Here is a 22,355-nt window from a genome sequence, read left to right as displayed (position 1 = left end):
TCGATTACATCTCAGTACTCAGGACGTTTATTTCCTTTTGCGACGGCTAAATTGATGCAATCTTGTTCACGCGGCTCGTAAATATTTTCATAACTAATCTTACATACATACATATATATGTATATATAAATATATATCGTATGTGTATGTATGTATTTTGTCTATATATACAAGTAAACTACTCGTTATTTAGCCCTATACTGTTTTAATACTATGTTGCCTGAAAGAAATTGCCTCGTGTGTAAAGACAACCCATTGTACTATTTTCTTTACTATTATGTAAGTATGTATATATTTTTAGTGTGTATAATAAAAAATATTAACTGAGTAACTAACTTATACTCACACATATATAACATCATCGTGTTTACTAAGTAAAAACTCTGAAGCCTAGACTTATACCAAGAAATATTTAAAATAAATTCATGTTTTAATACTATTATAAAAAGAGTATTTGAATATTATTACCATTTTGATATTTTATAAAAATATTTTTATAACACCGGCAATGTAAATATAAAGTTCTCCTGACTAATATTACAGCAATGCACACGTTTTAAACATATATAATAATATTTGCGCACATCGCTTTGAGCCATCTGATGGTAAGTCTCAATAATGTAGTAATTTCAATAAATATAATTTTCAAGAAAACAAGAATTTTGTCGCAATATGAGACAGTAACATGCTTCATGCATCTATCTAGACTTTATGCAAATGATAACTTTTTTGTTATGGAGTAACGTTTTCTGGTAGTTGGCATTTAAAACTTAACCGGTAGCAGTGTGCTGAAGTTTAGTCTTTATAAATATATCTAGACGCTCATTCTCGATCTTTGTAACTAATCTGCAGAGTATTTATATTACTAATTCTACTAGCTATAGATGGCACCCCGGTTTTATTTATTCTAAAGTCGTGTTACTCAAATTTAAATCAGTTGAAAAGTTCCAAACCATGGTAAGAACTTTAATTGTAATCAAATTATTAAATGAAAGCCAGTTTATTATATAAAGTGTTGTAACAATCTAATTCTTCATGAAAACTGGAATAAGGAAATCCGTAGAGTAATGAAAGTTACTTAGGTTATAGATTATAAGCCCAGTGAATTAGAAAATTGAAGTGGCAGTGGATACGCCACATAGATCGCAGAAAAGATGTCCACTGGGTATTTAAAATTCCGGAGTGGAGCCGGACAAGTAGGTGTAGGAATAACCCACAAGATAAATAATCTATCTAGTTAAAATCATCGAAAGACGGTAGATTCAGGCTGCTTTCAAACGTTCGTTTTGGATATTAATGTAGGAATCCAATGCCCAAAAGTCCTTCGGCTGAAAAAGCGAAAAATTGTTTAAACTAGATCATTACATACAGTCGCACTCTTTACGACATGCCACGTAAATAAATACAGTAAGACATGACTAATGTAACCTGTTGTAAGAACAACAATATATCCCTGTACGAATTTTTTTTTAAAAAGTCCGGTTATATTTCAAAAATCATGTAATTGTTTATCATTTTATTATTTAAACAAGTTAAATTCAGAATTCATCCAACGAGGTTTATTTACTTGGCAAGATGACCCGTGCAATCAATTTTAAAACGACGTTTACATTTTGTAGGAGATCGCTAATGTTCTTAATAAGTTACTTTGAACTGAACGACGGGAGCTTCCGGTACCTATAGATACAACACTAAGTAATCGAGTAATTCTCAAGTATTCAAGTATTCTCATTATTCTCAGGGATACCTAAGTAGTCAAATTAAGTGCTACTATTCTCCTTTGTTAAGATAAAAGATAAAGATAAACATGTATTTAGCATTGGAACTTTTAAAGGAACTCTTATATATATATATATATATATATATATATATATACATGTACATAAATATATATATATATAAGAGTATAGACTAAATGAAATCAAAATAGTTAGGCGTCTCACTGCCAAGGATTCTTGTCATTTAAATATTCGTTTGAATAATAAATTGAATAATAATGAATTGTAAATGGTAATCCAATAATATTATCCTTAATATTAATACTTTATTAAAAATGTGCTTCCGTTTATATAAATCATAGTTTTTGCGTACGAAACCTTGGTACAGCCAGTTTTTCATGCTGCCTTGGCATGGGCATTTCTCGTAGATTTAAGGAAGTGTCCAGCGTCTCCCGATGATCATAATGTTTTTTAGTAAAACCTTATGGTTCCTATGACTACTATTTGCTGTCTTATCACGATATCAGTATATTGGTGGAAAAATAAGTAAATAAAAAAATTAAAATGCACATTGTAAATGGATTTTTTTCATAAAATATATTTACCACATTATAAAATAAGTAGTTATATAAAACTTTATCTATGATGTTAATTGTTCACAATTATGTTGCCAGTCCACCGTGAAGGACGGCTCAACGTTTCCTAGTTAATCTCAACATAAATGATCTACTTCTTCGTACCGATTACACTTATACGAGAAAAACTACGGCTAATGTTTATGCATAACTTAAGCTTATTAAAATGTTATTTTACCAGCTGCTTTTTTTAAATATCAGACGAAAACTTGTTATAACCGAAATAAAAATCTTTAATCATTGCCGCGCTAATGTACGAAAATGTCGCGACCATAAGTTTTTGGCCTCATCTTTGGCATTCAAATTTCGAATGATTTTATTTTCATTCGAGAACGTTCAATTATATATGTATGTATATATATATATATATATATATATGTGTGTGTGTGTGTGTATATATATGCTTAAGTCTCTTCAATATTTCAATATTCACAAACTTTTCGCTTATATAAAAAATCAACTTTTAAATTTAGTTAATAAATTATACATTAATTATAATCGGACAAAACAAATAGTACTTATAATTAATTGAAAATAGTAATATTTAAGTATGTGATAATACAATACACAGGTATTACATACATTTTCTAATAAATGACGGTACATTTCGATCACAAGTGTAACGTAGAATGATGTAAATATTTTCAGTAGCGGACTTATCTTTTAGCGCATGTAAATTCTTAACTAATATATACATACATTTTTCTTTAGACAGTGTTCATTTTATCAAACCCTTAGAAAGTTCTAAATTAGTCTATCCATATGTACTGTTGTAATTAAAAATAAACATAATATAACTTTGGAATTATGAATCCGTCATTTTTAGATGATTATTCCGTTCACTGTGTTTTCATATTTTCACGCCAATATTTTTTAAAATAATTTGGTATATTAAAATGGCGTGGGGTGATAAAGAGAACCTAATCGCTGCATTTATGTAAATATCACTATAATGTACAATAAAATGGTGCCACATCTCACACGACTATAGAAATAATGGTACTTCTTCGTGAATTCTTCACTGAAAAATTGATTACCGGATCTAACTCCCATGGACTGTTTTTGTGGGATATATGAGGGTATAGACTACAAAACAAACCCAATGACCATCTCAGCGCTTGAAGAAAATATCATTCGCGAAGTCAATGCTATTTCCCAATCACTTTTGTGGTGCGGGGCACGAAATACCGAGGCCAGATTCCAAGAGTATTCCCGACGTGATGGCTAGCCATTAAACAACATCATTTTTTAAAAATAAAATCCGCACAATTCTTTTTTTTTTAATTTTAACTTTGTCCCCATCCTTAAGATTTTCAGATGACGGAGAGCTAGTGGTGAGCAACCCATCTTCTGGGGCTCGGCTGACCCCACCGCCTGTAATTTCGAGGTCGCCGACTACCACGAGACCAAGGTATGTATAGTCAATAATATTATATTTCTAACCATATTTAAATTCCCATTGGCCACTTGAATTTAGTATTTTAATAAGGTCATAACTTGCCTTATACAGACAGATTTGATAAGAAAGTAAACTAATGCTTCAAAAACAAATTCAATTCAATCTAATTGAATGCTTAATATTATTGCTATCACTATATTGCTATAGCAATAAAACGGATGTTTTTTATCTATTAGATTAAGGCTTTGTTCGTAACTTGATACTTTGTTGTTCGAAACTAATATCGTCAAATTAGAGCGTAAAACTAGTATAAATTTTGCCGGATAATAAGTGGCTATCTGCTTATTTTATTCATGCGTACTTTATTAAGCTTAGATAGAAAACTTCTCAGTAAGATTCTTCTGTAAAATATATTTTTCTGTAAATTAATGCAATTCTTGGCCACTTCTCCCAGCACTAACTCTCTCGGGAAACCATTTGGGTCAAAACTTTTAACGCGGTTGGAGTAGCAGTCCATGCCAAGGTCCTCTCAAGTGGATCACTGTTACTACACGACTTAAGAACTTGACGGTTTTTAAATCCAGTGAAATAAATAATGTCATGGCCCGGGAAGAAATTCCCGGAGAAGCCGTGAAGTTTAATTACTTCAAAGAGGTCTAAGCTTCCACGCTTTACCACATAACCAGGTGAAATAGTGAGGAATGAAATAGTAATAGAGCTGAAAATAGGGAAGACAATAGGAAGTGGAATTATCGCTTCTTTCTTGAGAGACGATTAGTGTCGCCCACCATTACTAAGATATTGCATGAAAAATCATAAAAGAGGTCAACGAAAAGAATAAAAGGTAGCAAAAGGTCAGGGAGGACCATAAGAACGTAAAATAAAGAACAGAAATTGATAAATTTAAAACATAGAATAGCCATATAACGCAAAATAGGATGTTAAAAAATAAAAATATATGAAATAAACAAAATGTGATAAAAAAACTGTTATAAGCAAAACTAATTTGAAATTGTAATATTTTTGAAAAAGGAATAGAGGGAGAAAAGGTGATGGTAAGAGAATGATAAGAGTGCTAAAGTAACGGAAGATTTTATGACGAATAATTGGTAAGAAAAACTCGAAAAATAATGTGAATAAAGGAATAAGAAAAATTAATGCCCAAAAATGTTATATATGTATTCCCACCAAGATATGGGTGATGGAGAGGTAAAAAAACCTCGTGAAATGTAGTAGTAGTGAGTAAACGATAAAAATAAAGAAAATATGAAACCGTTTCATTTTCATAAAATGTAAAAAATTATAGTAGATATCTTTTCATTTTTCGAATCAGAGTTGTTCTATTTCCTCATTATGTAAACGCGTATAGCAGCTTATTAATATAAGACAATGACATTCGAATTGTCAAGCGGAAACTGATATCTGTCCTCGAGCAACATATTTTCTGTTCATAATTATATCATTTCAATATGTATTTATTTGAATACCTTGACGGTTAAAAGTGGATTGCATGCTGCTTATATTAAATACAACAGTTACGTTATCTGTCATTTATATACTTGTTTATTCTAACAAGTTATTAAACCACATTCAGAAATAATTAAATAAGTTCTAACGTACTTTCACCTCAAAAATTTACATAAAAGTCTATTAAAAGCATTTAGTCGATATCTGTTATTTAAATTTGTCCTCAACGTCTGTTTTTTTTGCTATTTTTATATCCTTATTAAACAAAAAAACGGTAAAATGCATATAAATTTTAAGAAAAATTAACAAAAATAGATAATTTCAATTAATTTAGTATTTCTTTTATTAATTAAATGAATTTAAAACAGCCATATATTTATTCAAATTAGGAACGCTAAATACCGTTACGAATAATACGATATTTGTTTTGAAAGTCTGTAACGGGTATATAGACAAAGACAAAAGAATAACAAGATTTTATCGACCACCATTTTTTATCTATTGAGACAATACAAAGTGATCGGAGGTTTCGTAATTAATTGCAACAATATTTCAATCGATGGCAAATAAGACGCGAACTTTAAGCAAACATCGAGATAAATCCTCAAGTGATTTATCGGAGAAAGTTTTCTTAAGTGCGTTTCATTCCACGCACCATAGAAACGTCATCTTTTTTATTTACATATTTACATTATCATGTTTAAGGTAAAAAATTAAATACATTGTCATTTTCTTTGTCAACTTCAATTAATGATTATTGTATACAAAAAGAGACATCTTGAAATACATCGCGATATAAGCAGTATCCTTGTTGAAGTCAAAAAAAAGTTATCAATCATTTAATTTAATTTTTTTTAACGGCAAAAAATAATTATTGATCATTAAAAACAGTAAATAGTGTTACCCAGGTTAAACAATTCCATTACATAGCATCCATTAAAATGTTACGCAGTGTTTTAACGTCTTCATAAGATAACATGTGGCATTCTCGTAACGTGATCGTAATATCGTTAATTATATAACATTAATGGAAAATTATATCGTTATTTTCCTATTTAACATATCAGTGCACACGTAACAATAAAGATTTTTACGCATAGCTAACTTCCAACTGTAATTATCACACTATACTACACAATTATGCATAAAACGCTTCCGTAAAGCGCACGTCTAAAACCATTTTACTTATAATTTTAAACGTGTGCAATAACAAATTCATAACGACTAAGAAGAATAATAAAAATTCGTTATAGAATTCAGTTATCATTTTGAATCTTAAATATGAATCGTCATAATTTCGCGGACTGGCGGACGCGGATTTGGCGGACTTCCTATGTTGTGCTTGCCCTTCCCTGGTCTGCTCTCGAAAACCTTAAAGCCCCAGCGGTTATCTATTCTCCGTGCTATGGGGCTTGCCCGCTGCCACTTCGACCAATAAATAAGAATAAGTGAATGTCATTCTCTCTTATATGATTTTTTTCCGTTCTGATAATAATGATTACAGGACTAAATTACACACTATACAATTTTATTACAAGCCATAAAATAATGTAAAATAATATAACAAAATAATAAAGCAATAATAAACATACAATCCAGAGATAAATTTTGTGTCTAATGAATTTTAGAGCATCATATTCCGAGTAAATTATTTTAATTCATAATAAAAACATTATACATAGTAACCTTTTTGAAAGTCAATGAGACGAATCGACTGCGTCTTTAATGATGTTTACCCGTTGGCCCTTTCATAAAAAGACTGTTGGAGCTCATCGTCGTCGCCATTTCAGTCTTAGGACGTCCACACCTGGACACAGAACTCCCCCCAAAAAATTCAAACAAGGCCGGTTTGGACTGACTATTCAGCATCTTCTGACAACCTTAGGGTCGGCTTAAGGTCAGCTGTTCACCTTTTGGGTGGATTTTCTACGCTGCAGAACTTGGCCCAGAATGTAACTCACAAAACTAAGTACAAAGTTTCAAAGTTTTTTAAATATATAAAAATCTCAAACATAAACTAAGTATTTCCTAGAAGTCTTTGCAAAGATTCAGTAATTAACAGAGTAATTTTCTGTCGTCCAATTAAATCATCAACATAAAATCTTATCAAATTTATTAGTCTAACCTCCGTGTCGAAACGATTGAGACGGCAGATTTAGGATCTGAAGGTTATTGGTTCAAGTTTTGGCTAATTTGCATTGAAATACAGTTTCGCCAATCACAATGATATTTTATTACGTTTGTCTGGGGCCTATCGAATATCTAGCAACTTGTATCAGCTTAGTTGTGTAGATATTCGTACTTTATTTGTTTAGGCCAAGAGTGTAAAACTTAAAAGCTAACTTGAGCCTAAAAAAACAATAATTTATGTATGATTTGGACAGCAAAATCAATGTTCATAGAAACAATTATTTTTTATTTTGACTGGTATATTTTAGTATTTGTATAAAGTTATTGTTTACATCCTGATACTTCACATCTTTTCTCTGATAGTATCTTTCCTATTTAGAGAGAAATTTTATAGACAAGTGTCAAAATTACTAATGTTCATGTTGTGCCGCGTGTTTAAAACACTTGGTTTAGACCTTCCCATTAACGCAAATACAAATTTCAAGTTCTTATTCAAAAATTCTTTATTCGATGTTTTTTATTATTATTATTAGGATCTACATTCCACAGACATTAACGTCCGTGTCCTTGTTTTACATTTACATTTAGCATTTCCGTTTTTATTTTTTTGGCTCACGTTTTTGCGTATCACATTGTTTACTAAGTTTTTGTAGTCTCTTCTTAAATTATTTTATGACTTAAATCGTAAACTAAATTAAACTAAAGTATATTTTCAACTTCTTCTAACAATGTTTAATTTTTAAAATTACGATTGGTGCAACCATTTCTTCATCCTTTCTCCATATAGCCATCCTCAAGTTGTACGCTAGTTTCTGTGCGGCGGTTGCCGTGTTCGCCACATCGATAAATCTTGCGATCGCATTTTGAGTCTCGTCTTGACGGACATTGCTATACAGGCCGTTGTGCGACGGAGAACGATAACCATTCTTAAGCCTCTATTCGATATATTGAATTATATGTTATGACATAGGTTGGATTTAATATCAACATCAGTTGTCCTGTGTATCCATAATACCATTGCGATCGCCAATCCATCTGCCAAGCGTGGCGTCTATAGTATAACCTCCCATAGATGTGATAGGGGGACATCTATGCCTTGCTAAAGGTGTCTAAGGACTGAAACGACGACAAAATCACAACATATCAATGACGTCAAGAAGATTCTATCACCTGTTCGAATAATAAATGCCTCAGACCTGAGGACAGAACTAAAGAAATTCAATGGGACCATACATTTTTTAAAAGAATATTCAATTACATATTTTATTAACATTGAAATATATGACGTGCTGATATCTAAACAAACGGTGAATTATTACATTTGCTAACATCGACTGCCATATTGCATTCACCGCACACAGTTAATGTAGCGATGGGAAGAAAAAGACACCACGGCAAGCGCAGCGTAGAATGACATATGATGTTCTACGCTGGGCTTGCCGTGACAAACCACGAGATCCACACATGGCCCATATCCAATGGTGGACGTCCTGACTTAAATAGTCATGATGAACCGCATTCTTTGGGGGTGATTACTAACCAATGGGATAAATTTTGCACTAACTGTCATGCAAATATAGATAAATAAGACATTTATCAATTACGATTTTTTTCTTTATTAAATTATGAACTTTTAATACAGATAAATTTTTATTTAATTTTAATTTTTTATCATTCCAGGCCCACCCCTGTGGATTGGTCAGCTGTGGGATCAGATGCCATGCCTGCACGGTTCACTATACGCCCTGTGACAGACATCCCCGAGCCCTATTCCACTGCTATTACGATTATCGATCAAATTGGTAACAAAATCATTCGCACCACAGAACTCGTCGCCGATTTACTAAAGAACACAGTTCGCGCGGTTGTAGGCTGAACAACACTGGAGCCACAAATAGTCTGTATGGAAAAAAACAGATTATAGGCAGTTACATTTTGATGGCATTTTTATTTATTAACGGGCTGAATTGCTCCAGCCTTTACCGCCACATAACAAACGATTCAATTGTAACGTCGATTTTCCCGCCTATTTCGGGATTAAATGTCAAAGGCGAAAAATAAACAGCCTTTCAACATATTTTGTATCTACAACTTTCATATACTTCTTAAATTTTTTTAAGTAATTCTAATCTATTTTTATTTAAGTATTTAAAGTATCATTAATGAAGAGAATTGTAATTTTAAAGTTGAATTTTACTGTACTGTATTCATCAGACAGAATTTATACTAGAAAAAATATATCTTAGTTCACTGCTTAGTAATAGCGGGCTAAGGATGCGTTTACATGTATGTGTCGTTAAAGGACGTGATGTCTTCTTACTTTGATGATTGTCCCTGGGTACCTTATGAATTGTCATATTTTGAACCGATTTCTATGTAACCTGTAATACAGAGTACTCTTGCATTGATTCTCGTATAATTTGTGACTTGAAGTATTTCTCGCAACAATGGCAATTACATCGGAAAACCCACTAACAAAGCCAGGGACCCATTTTTTATCAACCAAGAAGATAATAACAAAAAAAAATTTATACGTTATTTTCACCTGTACATTTTAAAAAAGAAGCCGCATTTAAACGCATCTTTAAATTGTGTCTTACTTTTGTAATAAATCTATTTACTATTGCTGACATCCACTACAATCATCTATATAGATATCAAATGAAAATGTGCGGTTTAAAGAGCAGTATTAACTTTGTCAGGCGAATACATTTATACTGTACTGCGACAATTTGTTTATTACATCGTTTCAATAATTATTGATATAGTAATAACTTAAGTAAGGATAATTTTCGTTACCTAAGATACCTTCCTATACTTTACGCTTTTTGGGAATTAGGTACATGATAATTGTAATAAAATGACAGCATTGTACTTGTAATATAAATATTAAAAAAAAATTATATTATTTACCTAGATTGGATTAAAGTCTGGTTTCTCTAATTTTACATATAAAATTAATTGTTTACTTTTTCTTATCTATTTATTTATAAATAAAATCATTACCCGAATCTAGTCAGAAATTATCGCCGGTGTTTTAACTTTTCTTTTTTGTTTTAATCCATATCTAAAATAATAACAGTTGTTACTTAAAATAGATGGGATAAAGTTATTTTATTTTGAATAAATCAATACATATTCTTTGTTTTTAAAAAAAAAAACTGAACCTGATATACAAATACACTTTATGAAAAACATTGAATATTTACGCTGTAAACAAGTTAAAACAAATACACACAAACATATTCAACAGTCTTAAAAACTATTTCATTATATGCCAGGGAACAATTCGAATGTTTTAATATTTGAAAAATATTATATATAAAATATTGACCGCCATTTTGTTTTGTAGACCATTACAAATAGAATTTATGTAACCAAATACTGTACTTTAAATATAGAATTAAAATTTTTACAACAAACAAAAACATATATTCTGTATAAACAGAAAATTATTAAAAATGGAATGTAAATATTTTTTCCAACCGGAAATTTTAATTGTTTAATAGTATTATCTCGTCATCTAGGTATAAAGCGATTGTAATTTAAGTGCTTACAACGCGTGTTATGGGCCTCAAGAATTTTTTATAAATAAATAAGTTTTTATTAATGAGTCTTATTTCAATAATTACCTTTTAACCGCTTAATATTATAACTCACATTGTGTTACATTAGTCATAATCCATTTTTAGCTATATATCTTAAACACGAGTTTAATCACTAATGCACAACGTACGTTATAACCTGTTAAAACTATCTCATTTATATTTTTACGACTGGAATTTCCAATGATATGATTCGCAGCCATAACAAGTATTATTACACAAAAAGTATTATAGATATTAGCGAATATGAAAAAAACTAGCATTATTTAATTATTTACCAAAGCTATATCAAATGGTTCTGTGTAAAGTAAATCTCATAAAAAATGTTTTAGAATACAAAATCATCTGGACAAACGCTTTTCCGAGTCAGTCATTTAAATCCTTCATGAATTTTACCTTTAATGCCCATATTTCTGAAAGTCTATGTACAAACATTTTTGCAAGTTTAGGCAGTTAGAAATAATCGACCGACTATTAATGTTAACATAGTATAATAATGGTGGCAACATATGCCACTTTCTAAATTTAGTACATACACTTCGATTTTTCAATTTTTAAAAGAACTATCCGAACTGTACATACTACATATTTACTCATTTACATTTAACATTCATTTCCTTCATGCAGATCATTACTTATCTTCACGAACAACAACAGTGTGTTTACATAAGACAAACATTTTTCCAAAGTATATTTTCTAAAATAGTTTCATTTTACCCAAGCAAGGTGCTCATAACAAGAGTAGATATGAGTGATCTGGCTGTCAACGCCATTGAGCAAGTTTTTTTTGAGCTCGCTCGCTGTTTTTAGACCCCCACTTCAACATGGTCTTTATATACATGATCATTTTCCATTCATCTCAGCTATTTTACCGAAGACTTATTTAAACAAAAAAAAAATTATATCAAATTCGCAGTTGCTGTTTACAAATTCTTCCTCTCTCTCGATCAATCTGTCGATACCGTTTAAAGAAGTTGTTAAACCAGTTTTAGGGACCTTTTTGTTATCGAAAGTAGTGCCTATCATACTGTTTGCCAAGGAGCGGAAAAGATAGTAACCGGACGGTGCAAGGTACAGATACAAGGTATGATACAGCAAATCCTGAAGGACCTGCCATCCGAGCTATTGAAATGCGGCTTTGACGACTTATGCAATAAGGGGCCCGGCGTTACAACGAAGGAGTATGGTTTGACCATGTCGATCAGGTCTTTTCAATCGAATAGCCTCATTTACACGGGGTGGCTTGGCAATGTAAAACGCTTTATTATACTAAAACCCTATGGATTTTGTTCCCCACACCAAAAGTTTAGACTCGTGGCGGTAATATACATTTTTTAGATAGAGCACTCAGACTTAAGACTGGAAACTTCTCGAAAAGTTCGGAATGTGCAATCGACAAGAATCGCTAGTTAGTGTACTTAGTGTAACTCAAGGGAAAGTCTTAGTTGTGGTTGCATAACAGCATTCAGCCAGTGGAATGAACCTCCCGCTTTCGTGCCGTGAAGATGGCAAACAAACTATATGAAGCAAAAGAGATTACCATAGTAAGCGAAGTGAACCAGCGGCCCTTCATCAACCGCAACAACTTGTTCCCACTGAGGTACGACCGCCCAAACCTTTCTTTCAGCGCAGGGAGGAGCTATTGTGCATCCACAGAAAGCTTACTATTTATTAACCTTTGGCAAAAAAAAAAAAACAAAAAAAAACAGAAAAAAAGGCGCCAAGCTAGCAGAATATGCTTAGAACAGCTTAGAAGTATTTGTCAAATATGCTCCTTGCGAAAATGGAGACTCCACTTACACTTGTAGCATGTGTAGCCAGTCAGCCATGGCAGGAGTTGGATTTCTACTTAAGGAAATCCAAGAGAGCTAATTAAAAAGTGTAAAGTACAGAACACAATTATAGCCTCGACGTAACGCAAGGCGGGATGCTTCCTCCTATCGTCTTTTAACTTTTTATGAACACTATCACATCCTGTCAGATCATAAACGCCAAATACGTCCTTATAAGAAGATGGTAAGCCATACAAGATACTGAAAATAAAGAAATAACTATTATACATAGAATTGTAACAATAAAAATTTGCGTGAAATCAGCCTTTATACCGTTGATTTACATTTTCGTAAAAACTAAGACCGCGTTCATACAGACTTGATGTTTCAGTTGTTTTTCTCTTCCTAATATGAAATAAAACGCAAGATTAAGTTCTGTGTAAAACTTAAACGAGTCTGTATATTAAACATTCTAAAACAACACGAAATGATTATTTTCAAAAATATCTTCAAGTTTCTGTTTCTCTGTATCATTATTTTAATTTTGAGTAAACCCTTCTGAAAATAGAAGCATAGAGCAACGCTATCCTATAAATGCGCTTTGAGCCTGAAATAATACATTTTAATTCCAAAATTTATATAGCCCCTAAATATCTTACCTGCAATGACAATTTGAACAAAAACGCGAAGTAAATTTTTAATCAATAGTTTTAAATTTAAATTGGTCAATATATAGTTCGAATCCAACATCTTAAATTTCATAGAAACTCGTTCTTAATTATTTCTCAGTTCAAGGTAAAATTCGTATAGATCATTTTGATATTGAGTAATACGTAATCATCGATATTGACTTGACTTTAATACGCGACACTTAAATTGGTGTTATTAAAAGAGTCAATATAAAAAACTAAGAACTATAAAAGACCTACAAAGTGGCGACGTCAAACTACTCATTTTTTATTAATTAGTAAGAACTTATCTTTATATTGTTTCCTTTGTGCCCATGACGTCAAAAGATGGCTGATGAAATTAAACACCGGCTTTTTCGACTTGACGAGCAATTAATATTGCTGAACATTGGTCCATGATATTAATAAAACATGATTTACTTTCTTATACCTTTTTTACAATACATCATTCGCAAATTATATGAGAAGTCAGAGCAAAAAATCTTCTATATATCTCTATCTATATATCTCAATCTTATTAAAAATAAAAGGTGTCGTTTTAGTTTTAATATATGAAATTTATGGAAATGTAATATTTTAATTTCATTTAGTTGTAATACTTGAAAAGAAACTTTAAAATAACTGTAATTGAGTATGCAGTCATTATATTATAATTAGTCGATGGATTCTGAGAGCTGGTTTTTCCAGGTAACAGACAAAATAGTTATATCCTTAAGGAAAATGATGCAAAAATTCTCTGAACTATATTGAATACCTTGCTTGTGATTTAGAACAATATTTGTGTAACTATTTTTTTGTCTTTCATTTGTTATCTGTAACACTTATTATTGTTAACTGATATAAATTGTCAAAGGTTAAATAATGATAAATCTTTTACTTATATTGTTACTTTTGGAACTATTACATTATATATTAATTTTGTTGTATACATAGTGTTTGACATTTAATGTTAAATATATACTAACCATGGTATACAATACTTTTTTGAAAATATTACCCAAGATGAACAACAAAAAATAAGCATTATATAAACTTTTGCGGTGTGAAATGAAACAAAAATGAAATCAACAATTTTTATTACACACATATCATATAAACAGTACATTTGTTCATTTCAAAATTAGCAAGTAATTATTGCAAATTAAAAATAATACTTAAACTTATATGGAGATTGTTCCCTTGTAACTTACTTAACTATATTAAGGTAGTGTTGGAAGTAACCTTGTAAGAATAATTTAGAACATATAAATATTATAAGCAAACAGATGTAATATATTTTTTAAATATATTGCACATAGCAAGATACAATTTTGTGTCAATTATATAAATTTATGGCTAGCATAATATTTTGAAATACAATCTACTCAACAATTAGTTCAGAAACATTATTTTTAGTAACAAGGGCTACCAAGCTACCGCTAGCTGGACGCTCCTCTCCTTTAATCCATTTATCAAACAACTCAGCAACAAATGATAGCGGGGTCCAAGTACTAAAATCAGCTTTTGGCATCCATTTTCTGTTCATTTCTGTATTCAATGTAATAGGCATAATGGCAACAGCTAAGGAATTTTCTGGAAGCCCGGAATCCTTACCACCAAGTGACTTTGTAAGCTGGTGTACTGCAGCTTTAGCCATACCATATCCAATCATACCAGGTGTCCCATCTAATGCAGCTTTAGCACCTGTTAATGCAACTAATCCTCCAGGACTCAAATATTTGGCTGCAACAGTAGCAGCAATGGTAGAGCTCCATACCGACTGTCGCCACATCAAATCAGCCTGCTTACTTAGATCTTTAGCGGCATTTCCACCGGCCCAACCACCCGCTACGCATATAACGGCATTCACTTTCTGACCTTGCAACGCTGTGCCCAGTTCTTTCACAACATACTCTTCCTGTTGTACCCACGATGCATCTTTTGGAACAATAACATTTACATCGGCGCTTTCATTTGGGTTTAAATCAACACTGGCTACCCAACAATTTGCTTTTTTAAAGTGGTTAACGCATGCGGCACCTAACGCGCCGCGCCCGCCGTAAACCACGATTCTAGTACTTGCCATCGCTACGTCTGACAATCGCGACGTTTGAAAAATAACTAAAGCAACAAGTGATTAGGTTTGGTGGGAACGGTATATACCTACAGTGTAGCCTCAGTTGGTCTTGCTGCGGTGTGCAGTAACCTCGACTCTCACTTTTTATCAAGTTTTACTATGACACGAATAACTATGTAACCACGAAGGTTAATAAAGATTGAAATTATGTACTAATATTTTAGTTGCTATTAAATTGGAGAACCATACAGCATTAATTTTTTTAAATTTCAACGCAACTAAACTGTCAGATCAATCTCATCGCCCAACTCAAGTGACAATTGGCGCATAGTGACATATCAAAATCGAAATTATTTATTATGTTTGGTCAATAATATTAACTATAACGTCAATTCAAATTCCTTTTAGATAATGTTGTTCATGTAGACAAGAACTTTATGCTTATTTTATAAATTTTAACTAAATAACATAAATCCAAATTTTTACAACGCCCTCTATCTACTGACTTCAGATATTTGTTTTCTATAATCTTTGCACCGCTTTTCTATAATAACTAATCTTATTCAACTTCAAATAATTAACAAAATTTATTTAATACAGATGTGACCTAGATAGGCTTGCCTATTATATTTCTGGTCGATGAGCATATACACAAATTAATACGAAAGTTATGGTCTAGCCGGTCTTGTTTTGGTCTCGGTCCAAGTTCCATCCGAATTCTAGTAAACGAACGAAATCAAAATCAACAAGGTTTCATTGAATCGCTGGAGTAGTAAATGTATAGTTTTCTTTTATATTTGCAAATCACAAAACATTTTTCACATTCACAAAGTTGTTTCTGATAACATTATTTGTTTTACACTACATAAACGGAATTGTTCTGTCTGTATTTGTATTATTATTGTTTGTAAATTGTACGAAAATTATATTATTAAAAATTATAATATGGTAAACATTTCTTGAAATTTATTCGTTTATACATATTGTAGCTGCCATAATAGAAGCTACACAACTGTTCACCCTCTAGTCCCAATCAACGGTAGGCTTTGAGGTTTGAACAGCCGTCTTGTCTGTCATGTGCTTCTCTTTCAAGAACATCGCCAAAACTGGACATCTTGCTTGGACAAACGTCGCCTCAACAAATAGCATGCCATTTAATACGACCCAATATTGTCGGAAACCTTAATAATTTTATTCCTGCGGGTGTATAAATAACTCTAATAAATACAATTCCCATTCCAATTACATTCCATCTGGAACAGCTATTCGATTGATTTCATACTGTGTTTTACTTCAGCCAGGATACACAATGTACTTCTAAAATATTACTTTTACTCTGGATCATTTATAGTGATCACTTATGAAACTGGAATAAAATTTATCTTACCTAATAGCACCCTCTAATTTAAAATACTCCAATGCTCCAAATGCTTTCTGACCTGTGAAGAGCCCACAACAAACTCAATTGATTTTTTTGTGCTACCTATTACAACTGTCTTTAATAAAATATTTTAAGTAATTCATACTATAGTTCTGGGGTTTAAATTACAGATCGGCAAGGGCAGCTTAGGATATCCATCCACGAGGCTTCCACCACTTCCAGCCAAACCTATTGGAAATCTATGGAGAAAGCCTGCATCTGGCACTGGATTTCTTTCTGCTGAAGTTATGGTGATGAGGTATTCTTATTACTTAAAAGGCCTTTATACCGTAATACTTGTGTTATTTATGTTAATTCTGATTTATTGAATGTTAATTCAGTGGCATTTGACGAAAGTTTATGAAAACGTACACAGTTGCCTACGAAGGAGTTTTTAATCCTTTGAAGCGGAGAGAAAGGTATAACAAACCTTTTTTTTATTTACGCTAACTGTATGTACATCCCAGTTTTTCTTATATTTATTACTAGTCTTATGCACACAGGCATGGTTTTCATATATACATGGACTATATATATTCATAATTTTTCCTATACTAAGCTTTTCCATAAAAATTTTACGTACGTATAACGATTAACCTAAAATCTTTCAAGTTTCTCATTTTATGATTAAAACAAAGAAAATACTCAAAATTATATAGATATATTTATTTCGCTTTAATATAAACTGTTAATGTTTTGGCAAAGTTTATAATTTACAATTAAATAAACAAGATGTAGTTTTATTCTAGTGAGACAATTTAAGTGAGTCAAGATTAAATTTAAAAGAAATGTGTCAAAAAAAGTTGATACATATCTTTAAAATAATTATATCAACTTCTAATAGATTACATATTACTTAGTGCTAGAAAACTTATCTTATACAATCTTTTACAATAGTAATTGTTGAATATAAATATATATTGAATATACTAAAAAAATATATAAAAAAAACACTTAAGTCCGATCAAAATTCAACGTTAAATTCCACTTAGCAAACAACTAAGCCGTGAACTTTTTAATAATGTATATTTTTTATATTTCCTTTTTTCTGTACGTTATAATTATTTTTAATACATTACCGAACATTCATATGTCGCTATCTATATCGTAAATATATTCAACGTGTAATATAAATACGACTGGCAAGAGGTTATCTCGTGACACATTGTAACATGTTATATTTATATAAATTAAAAAAGGCAAAATAAACTAAATATAATATTACATATCTTATTATATTGTAAATCAAAGTGAATACAATTTAAAAAATAAAACTAAATATTTTATAGGTTTAAAATAGTGGATGTTTGATCATCAACTTGCATGTTATAAAAAACGCTTATTACAACATTTATTGTTATACTAATCAATTTAAAAATTAGGCTGATGTTATTTAATATTTCTGCCTTTTCTTGATCCCGGACGTGATTTATATTGAAAATGAGGCTGAGCACTACTGCGACTACAGCTGAAACTGCCTAAAAAGAAAAAAAAATAACATAAAAAACAAATAAAAAAAATAAACGTGGAAACATAATTATAAAAAAAAATATTTCAAAACATAAGATATATGTATCATATAACATTTATATTACTAAAAGGCTTTAATTAATTACGATCTATTAATTTCCAAGTAACTATTTATCTGAAGTTCTATTCCCATAATAATCCTGCTCCGAGAGAGCGGGATCAAAGCCGAATGTCATTTTGATGACGTCACAAAACACCACGCCTGTCATTAAACCCACCGACACGTGGTACAAACCCTCAGCAATCTTCTTTTGTTTTTTATTATGCTCATCATCCATAGAAGAAATAACCAAAGCCAGAACACCAGCGATTGCCTGTGTAGAAAGAGATTTTATTAGAAAACCGTTCGGGGCTGTTCACGTTTCGTTTGGCTTTAACAGCTTGGTCGAAAACAAGGCAAAAGAATAATTTATGGGAATAGAAATTCCATTCAAAAATCACCACTGTCATTCATAATTTTGTAAGAAAAAATTTATTAGTTTTAAAGTCATAAACGAAAAGCAACTATCAAACGCAAAACTTTGCTAACGTCATAACTCAGATATATCATACTGAAACAGATAAGTCGAGAATTACTAAGCTAAATAATATAGGAACAGATACAGACTATTTCGCTTCATATTCTGCTTAATTTTAAAAATGTTTAAATCGATAAAATATCCAAAAAATGAAATATTATGAAACAGTGACATTAGGTTTGCGCAAATATTCGCTATTGATATATTTCAAGCGTTCTAAAATCAAAGGACTATTCGAATATTCTATACCGAATGCAGAGATAACTATGTTGAGAACAGATATGACAAAAATGAAAATCACAATAACGTCATTGAGTATAACAGCAGAGGGTTGGTCTTCGTGGGCGTTAAGATCGAGACCGCCGATCACGACAAACAGCAGTCCAACGAGCAGCTATAAAACATTAAATCTGACATAAATAACGTCGTAATAAAATAACTATTTATGTTATTTGAAACTGCATAATATAAAGCTTAATCTCTATTTCTTTCCATCACGCTGCAACTTGACGACGATTTTACCAATTTCATTCACTCATTTTTAAGTTACTAAATTGTATTTATACTATTTATATGGCATCGAATTCTAGATATCTAGCTAATGAAGAGTCGAAAGCGGAGACGAGAACGTTGAGAACTGTAACAATAAACGCGACGCCTGTGGTCGCATAGTTGATGGTCAAGGCGGAGGAGCGATGACGTGGCTCGTGGAAGCGGCAGTCTCGAAGGAGATTCAATGTCAATAGCACAAATCCCATCGCCACCTAAACACATGCTCCTTTATTTTTAATTGTATTAAAAATTAATTTACCTATCGCTTTATGCAGTTAACTTTTTATAAAATAAAACCCGTGGACTACATTTTCCGATCCGGCGTCTGAATTGACGAAAGAGGGGCTCATACAGCCGTACTGAGACTTGGAACTGGTCCGAGGTAGCCGCTCCTGATAGACTGATTTGAGACCATTTTAGAAACAAACATTTATTCTTGTTCAATATGATGAGCTTCAGCCAGGTCGAATCCACGAGCCGAAAGTTTATTGATGATGGTCATTAAAAAAGTTAATTTTTTTTCATAAAAAAAATGTTTTTCTTAATCACACTAATACACGTAATGAGAATAGAATGTTTCATATTAAAGCAATATTTAATAGTACGTTGAACTTCAATAAGGTCAAGATCCTCGTCGAGGAATAAGAAGCGAAGAAAAAGCAAAAAGGTGAGAAAACGCAAAGCGACTTAATTGCTGTATTATGTGCAAATATATTATTAAACTCAACTCTAAATTTTCGTTTTGTATTAAATTAGTATTAGATGAAAAATTAAAACAATCGGACATTTTTATCATGATATCAATTAATTTTCTACATCAGCAACTCTAAAATCTATAATTTGAATTACTTTCATTTTTCAATAATTTAGTATTTGTTATCGAATCATAAATTTATAATTTATATATACATATATGTGTGTATATATGTGAATACCTATATATATATATATGTATGTATATATATTGGTTTATAGATAATAATTATTGTTCACATAATTGTTGAATAGTATAGTTAATATTCGCTTTAGTAAATTTTAAACTGAAATAGTAATTTTTAAAATAACCACAAACCGTAAAATAGATATAGATCTTAAATGTCTAACCACGTAAGGTCGACAATCACATAAAGGTATGTTGAAAGCGTTTAGCTTAAACCCCTGCAGTAACGGCTCAAGTGTTCCCACGGGAATCTCACCCAATTTTTTAACTAAATCGCGAGTCAGAAGATAATTCATTAGGGCCTTACGGGCCTGGACTGGAGACCACGGACTGGCAAGTGCAGTAATGGAGGTCTACCCACAAAGTGAATAAAGGACCTTGTTAAGGTCGCAAGAAAAAGCTGTAAGCTGGCCGCTTCCAATCGGGCAAAGAAAGGTGGCCAATGTCCAGTAGCGGACGTCCTATGACTGAAATAATGATTATGATGATTGTTTTCTGAAGCCCGTAAAACCATCTGTAACAAGGGCTTTGAGTTCTGGAAACCGCAGACCAGCATACGTCCACTCATAGGGAAGGACGTTAGCTGTGTTCAACTGGTTCTTTTGAAATTTATAGAAAAGACCAATGTCCATTAGTGGACATCCTCGGCTGAAATGAAGGTGATAATGATGATTGTTATATTGCTGAATTGGGAGGACGCCAAGCTCTCAGATGGCATAAAAGCAGGCTTTTAGGACAACCAATGTTCCCAAGAGTAGATTACGGTTTGGGTAGCCATACCTAAGAGTGCTTACCCGCGTTTGGATCGCTATTATATTCTATAACGGAGCTCATTCTAGAAATATAATAATTAACGATGTATTTACATTACACTTTGATATCTCACCTGCAAAACAATTGAGACGCTGATCAGTATCACCAACAATGTGTAAAACTCGTGCTTCTGTCCCACTTGGAGAACGTACTTTAGTTGTGATGCGTTGGACGTGAGCAGAGCTATGTCCAGCATGCCCTGTGCTACTGTTTTCTTAGTGGCATAGCGGTTCGCGTCCAGGCCTTTAATCTGAACAAAGAATGAGTCAACCAATGCAAGGTTTAGAAATAAAAATAATTGCTTAATACTGTTACTAGAAATAAAGAATCTCCTAATTACCAAGAATAAACATATTAAATTATTTTGGTAAATTTTGTCTTAAGAAATCCTTAATCTTAAAATCTATTTTTGTTTAATTTTAAATTTTCAAATTAAAAGTATATTATTAATAAATGTTTTAATTATCACATTCAAAAGTTTTTCTTCATCGAAATATGAGGAACTTGATTTGCCGACTCATTTGCAGGGTTTATATTATAATCTATACATGAAGTGTTATTAAATTTCATTTTAAAAGAACAACTATAGAGTTTCTCGCCGGCTCTTCTGAGCATATCAGCATTCCAAGTCCAGTGGTAGCTTAATACTTATTATGTTAAAATAATTGAAGATTCAAAAGTGCGTGTAAATGCCTATGTATTTTTAATTTGATTTTAAGAAAGAAGGTTAAAATAACAAAGAAATATAAATGTCTTATTCAACGTATTCAAATTAATTCTCTTATAACGGTACTCGGTTTTCTTTATAGCTTTGACAGATTTAAAATATGACTCAAAGATAGTTGAATAATTATGTATACAATTCCAGTACAAAGCGTTTAAATAAATAATTTACTTCGAATACTTCTGTAGGTGCATCTTGAATTTTCACGTCCAGTTCATCTAAATTGACTACGTCCACATTGTTTCGGTCACGTTCATTGTCTTTTGTTTTGTCGCACATTATCACTTTATTGTTTTCACTGAGTATTTTCTTAACGAATTAAATAAGGCGTGCTTTTGAAATCGTGTGTAGATTGTTACTAAACACTTTTATAAAAAACAGAATACG

The 22,355-nt window shown here is 31.6% G+C and overlaps 3 protein-coding genes across 4 annotated transcripts in view; 1 reads left to right on the top strand and 2 right to left on the bottom strand.

Moving 5' to 3' along the window:
- The window catches only part of LOC137921796 (uncharacterized), a 38,470-nt gene extending 27,704 nt beyond the window's left edge, over window positions 1-10,766 (top strand). For both annotated transcript variants that reach the window (XM_068764625.1, XM_068764626.1), the window contains exons 4-5: window positions 3,663-3,764; window positions 9,030-10,766. In XM_068764625.1, the coding sequence (XP_068620726.1) occupies window positions 3,663-3,764; window positions 9,030-9,225 (298 nt within the window). In that variant the 3' untranslated portion in view covers window positions 9,226-10,766. The remainder of the gene's footprint in view (window positions 1-3,662; window positions 3,765-9,029) is intronic.
- Window positions 10,767-14,769: 4,003 nt separating this feature from the next.
- Window positions 14,770-15,714, bottom strand: Dhpr (dihydropteridine reductase). The gene has a single exon (XM_068764293.1). The coding sequence runs from the start codon at window positions 15,478-15,480 to the stop codon at window positions 14,776-14,778; it is 705 nt and encodes a 234-aa protein (XP_068620394.1). The 5' UTR covers window positions 15,481-15,714; the 3' UTR covers window positions 14,770-14,775.
- Window positions 15,715-19,508: 3,794 nt separating this feature from the next.
- LOC137921646 (ninjurin-2-like) lies at window positions 19,509-22,247 on the bottom strand. Its single transcript, XM_068764449.1, has 3 exons — window positions 22,140-22,247; window positions 21,318-21,494; window positions 19,509-19,703 (listed from the first exon to the last, which is right to left on the bottom strand). The coding sequence occupies exons 1-3, from the start codon at window positions 22,245-22,247 to the stop codon at window positions 19,509-19,511; spliced, it is 480 nt and encodes a 159-aa protein (XP_068620550.1).
- Between the last annotated feature and the right edge of the window lie 108 nt (window positions 22,248-22,355).

This window comes from Battus philenor, unplaced genomic scaffold (assembly GCF_028537555.1).
Source record: "Battus philenor isolate CCGP_79_NKW_IND1 unplaced genomic scaffold, ilBatPhil1.0.hap1 SCAF_19, whole genome shotgun sequence".
NCBI classification, from domain to species: domain Eukaryota; kingdom Metazoa; phylum Arthropoda; class Insecta; order Lepidoptera; family Papilionidae; genus Battus; species Battus philenor.
The sequence above is the reverse complement of the archived record's forward strand: the minus strand, read 5'-3'. Positions and strand labels throughout refer to the sequence as shown.